General features: G+C 37.8%; 1 protein-coding gene across 1 annotated transcript; it reads left to right on the top strand.

Moving 5' to 3' along the window:
- Positions 1-388: 388 nt before the first annotated feature.
- Positions 389-1,342, top strand: OR6P1 (olfactory receptor family 6 subfamily P member 1; the record flags this gene model as incomplete). Its single annotated transcript, XM_079102457.1, has 1 exon — positions 389-1,342. The coding sequence occupies one exon, from the start codon at positions 389-391 to the stop codon at positions 1,340-1,342; it is 954 nt and encodes a 317-aa protein (XP_078958583.1).
- Between the last annotated feature and the right edge of the window lie 3,704 nt (positions 1,343-5,046).

Here is a 5,046-nt window from a genome sequence, read left to right as displayed (position 1 = left end):
AGTTTGCTGTCAATTTCTTTGATACACTGGTTCTTTCAACAAATATGAGTGAAGATGCTATAGGGCTCAGGAGTGTGTTGGTATTACCGAGGGAGTGAGAGAAGAGCATGTCATGGATTAAAACAATAACAACAACAAGAATCAAAACACTGTAGTTAAGATTTCTAGTTAAGTTCAGTCATCAACCCTGAGGACCTTTGCCTGGAAATGAAAGATGAAACAGCAAAATGAAGGAAAAAAATGATAAAATAATAATTGATAGTATTTTATACCACAGACTTTCTTCAGTGGTTACAGTCTGTGAGGAGATGTTAGAGGTTTGAGCCACCTGTCTTTCAACCTTCTTCTCTCCCTGTTACCTTTTCAGGCACTCAAGGGGACAGAAATCATGAGAAATTTGAGTGGAGGCCATGTGGAAGAGTTTGTCTTGGTGGGTTTCCCCACATCTCCACCCCTCCAACTGTTGCTCTTTGTCTTCTTTTTTTCAATCTATCTGTTGACACTGTTGGAGAATGTGCTCATCATTTCTACCATCTGGCTCACTCCTAGCCTTCATCGCCCCATGTACTTCTTTCTTGGCCACCTCTCCTTCCTGGAGCTTTGGTATGTCAATGTTACCATTCCTCGCCTCTTGGGAGCCTTTCTTACCCAGGAAGGTAGAGTCTCCTTCGTGGGTTGCATGACTCAACTCTACTTCTTCATTGCTTTAGCCTGCACAGAATGTGTCCTGCTGGCCGTGATGGCCTATGACCGCTACCTGGCCATCTGTGATCCTCTCCGCTACCCTAGTCTCATGCCTTCCAGCCTTGCCACTCGTCTTGCTGCTGCCTCTTGGGGAAGCGGATTCTTCAGCTCCATGATGAAGCTTCTGTTCATTTCCCGACTCTACTACTGTGGACCTAACATCATCAATCACTTTTTCTGTGATATCTCCCCACTGCTTAACCTTACCTGCTCTGACAGGGAGCAAGCAGAGCTGGTGGACTTCTTGCTGGCGTTGGTGATGATTCTGCTCCCTCTGGTGGCTGTGATCTCATCTTATGCTGCCATCATTGCTGCCATCCTGAGGATCCCAACCGCCCAAGGACGTCACAAAGCTTTCTCCACTTGCGCCTCTCACCTGGCAGTGGTTGTCATCTACTACTCCTCCACTCTCTTCACCTATGCGCGGCCCCGAGCTATGTACACCTTCAACCACAACAAAATCATCTCTGTGCTCTACACTGTCATCGTGCCATTCCTCAACCCAGCCATCTACTGCCTGAGAAACAAGGAGGTGAAGGATGCCTTCCAAAAGTCAGTCCTGGGCAGATGCCACTATCCTAGGGATGGTCCAGACTGACGTGTGGCAGATCCAGGCAGGGAGAAAGTAACAGAGTGTTAATGGGACCTCATCAAGGAGTCGCAGAGTGGGCTAAAAGGGAATATAAGTATCAATAGTCTACAGTTTCTCTAAATACTGTCTAGGAATCGCCTAATAAGCTATTGATTTTGTACAGGAGTTTCCAAATTAAGTTCGGTTTAGCTTCTGGTTAAAATGAAGAATTCCAGAATACCAATGGAGAGTCTAATAGAGTATATCTGAGTTGTAACCCCACCAATAATAATTGTGTTCAACTTCCTAGGAAATCCTATTTAATAAATGGTTTCATTTTTCCTACTTCAAACCAAGTTCATTACTTTGTACATGAGAACACCTAATATGAAAAAAGACATTTTGAAAATTCATATTATTAAATCCAACTTTCATGAGAAAATGCAAAATTGCACAATCATCCCCAAAATTTCAGGTCATCTGATAAATACTTTTATCTCTGTAGACTTGATATCCCACTGAAAGTCAGCATAGCACTGCTTGGTATTAGTCATTTGTGTACCAATGAATATGGCTAAATACCCTCTTCATCTCTTTGGATCTGAGGGGATATGAAACCGGTTAACTGATTGGATATCAAATAGGTAATTGCTAAAGTGTGTTAGAAAGCTTTCAAAAAGATTCTTCTCCAGCCTTATAGGTTTCATCTGTTTTAACTAATTGGTGTCTGGGTCATACTGTTATCAAATGTTTAAAATTTGTCCCTGGACAAAAGATATGAACAGAGAGTGTCTCAATAAGAGAGAATATTTGAGAACCATAGAGAAGATGCAGATATCTCTGTGATGAATGAGATGAATCAGGTTCATAGCCTAAACTGTAGATATTCTACCAAGTTCCCTTGAGTTCTGCAAAATTGTTTGAATCATTCAGAGATATTATATCCAGATTCTAGATTCATTTACCCAAATTTCAACACACTGAAACAAATTCAATGGTTACTAAGATATGGGATACATAAAAAATGAAATAAATATGCAGTTGAGCAAATTCCAATAAATGCAGATTATTAGTGCACTGTTGCCTATTTTAGCCAGGCTTTGGAAGGAATAGAATACCACTTGATCAATAATAATTTTAGATTTGTAGTATCTAAAATAAAACAACCAAAATAATCTGTCATTCAAACAATGTAAGTTGCTTTATTTTCATAAACTTCTAGTCTTAGAAACTTCTCTGCGTATAACTCAGTTTACATCACATTCTCATTTTCCTTCATGGAGTTTTGATGGAGTTTATCAATATGAGTTCAGATCCTAGAAGCAACCAATTTCAGTTTGTTCCTGGATTTACCATGAAAAAGTTATACTGTCAGAGGCAAAGAACTTTACTTCTCTGCTCTGCATTTCTTCTTTTTATAATGAAAATAATATCTACCTCATGTACTCGAATATTAAATAAATAATATGGGTGTGAGCAAAAGGTTTTGAAACTCTTTTCTCTTTCTCTGTGAATAAATTTGAACTAGGTTTAACTTCTCACTTCTGATTCCCGGAAATGTTGCTAAGCAACATTGCTTATGATACAAATTACCTGTGACTCGTACATGTCCTCTGGACTGGGAAGAGAATACACACTTACATTATAAAAAAGTCCAATGAGAAGTAATAGCTCAACTATTTTTATAACTTGGCCTTTTTTGCAGGGAATTCCAGAAGCTATGGATGCCCTTGAAACTGTTGCAAGAGATGCTGGCTTTTATGGGGCTTGAGGATTCCAAGATAAGGTGGATTCTACCACCCTCCTTTGTGCAAATTTCACATTTTCACAGCTCAGCTGTGATCTTGAAAGACAGAATCTTGCGAATTGTCTGTTTTTAGGCCTTTTTCCCCTTAAGAGAAACTGCTAATTGCTGCCCTGAGGGGATGCAGTGCTTCCTACCCTATGTTTCTCGAAGTTGATTTGAATGCCAGGCATCAAATGCATGTGTTTGTCCAGTGAAGCTTAGGAAGACCTTCTGGGATATAATACATTTAGCATTCAATGAATTTAAAGCCCCATCATTACTATCATTTTGTCATTGCAGTATCATGTGCTTTCTGTATCAAGCATCCCTGGAACTATTTGGAGAGGATAACAAGCTGGTTAGAAAGTTAGCATTCTCAATTACATGATCTGATATTGTATTGAGGTGCCATTGGGTTGAGTCAGTGAAATCCTTCCTCTTTACCTCTTAACAAGGATCAGACTATATCACAAATCTTTGCTAGAATGTCAAATAATGGTCTTCATGCTTGCTTTAGCCATTTTAGCCTAGTTTTCATGTTTCTTATTCTTCTTATAGATATTTGCCTGCATATTACAGAAGTAAGAGCTGGACATTTGTAGCTATCCTCTACAAATGCTATTTGTACCACTCTTGTCATGTCATGGTCTCTTCGTTTTTTTTTGGTTTTTGTTTGTTTGTTTTTGGTACCAGGGGTTGAACCCAGGGGGTGCTTACTCACTAAGCAACATCCCCAGCCCTTTTAAAATATTTATATTTTTTGAGACAGGGTCTCCCTAAGTTGCTTAGGGCCTTGCTAAATTGGTCTCAAACTTGCTATTTTCCTGCCTCAGCCTCCAGAGTCACTGGAGTCACACGCGTGGGCCACCTGACCCGGCTCTGATTCAGTTTTGAATGTATACTCAGTGCAGCCAGCTTTTAACCAGAGAGCCATAAGGGAGGGTAGCATGCAGTCCAGCTCAGCATGACTTTTTAAATAAAATTAAACTTAAAATAGTAACACTGTCCATCACATTTGACTAAGAATGTACTTGCATTTAAAAAGGAAACAAATTATGTGAGTATTTTACTCACAAAACACTTTATAGAAATCATAGACATGGTTATCAGTCCCAAAATTTTTTAAGAGAGGAAATAGATAATACATGACTTTCAGAAATAATTATAAAATACTAACACAAAGGAAAAAATGAGTCTCTGCACTAAACTTCAACTTATTCAATTAAAATTTGCTCTGTCTTTTTCTTCACCAAAGGTACGTGTATATTCATACAGAATATTTACCTAGAGTCATGCTTTTTATGGTATTTATGCACTGTACTTTTTCAGACTCAACTCAAAGGTGTAGTATATAAGTTTTTTTCCCCAGTATAATCCTTTATTAACAATTATTTTCTTTTGTGTGAGGAAACAATAAAGAACAAACAAAATTCCCTTTCACTTTAAGTACTCAACTTTCTAGCTACTTTCTGTACCAAGTTAAATAGTTATAACAAGAAAAGACCACATTCCGTTGACATCAGTTCTTAGTTCATAATAGCAGTTTCTAAGACTTTTAAAAGACAAAATCTGAGCTACCAATTAGTTTTGTCCATAAATCTTCCCATGATAGTATTTAATCCATCAGGTTCTTCTGCTATTCCATATATTATTCTATATTAAAGATATACTTTATTATATCATATAAATAAAATAATATTTCTTCTTTGAATATATACCCTTGTTGCCTGCTAAGTACTATATACTGTATTAGAAAACAACAAATTGGGTACTGAGAACTCTTAGTCCAAGAGTTTTTAAATTAATTTTAAGGGATTCAACCTTCCTATGTTCCACCAAATTTTCCAAATTAAATAAACAGAACTTTCATTTAGGAATTTGCATACTGTGAGCTCCATGTTTAGTTTAAATAAAGACCGAAAAGATGAGAACTTCTCTTGATGGA

The sequence above is a fragment of the Sciurus vulgaris genome, assembly GCF_902686455.1.
Source record: "Sciurus vulgaris genome assembly, chromosome: 1".
NCBI classification, from domain to species: domain Eukaryota; kingdom Metazoa; phylum Chordata; class Mammalia; order Rodentia; family Sciuridae; genus Sciurus; species Sciurus vulgaris.
Note: the sequence above shows the minus strand (reverse complement) of the source record. Positions and strands in the feature narration are given on the sequence as shown.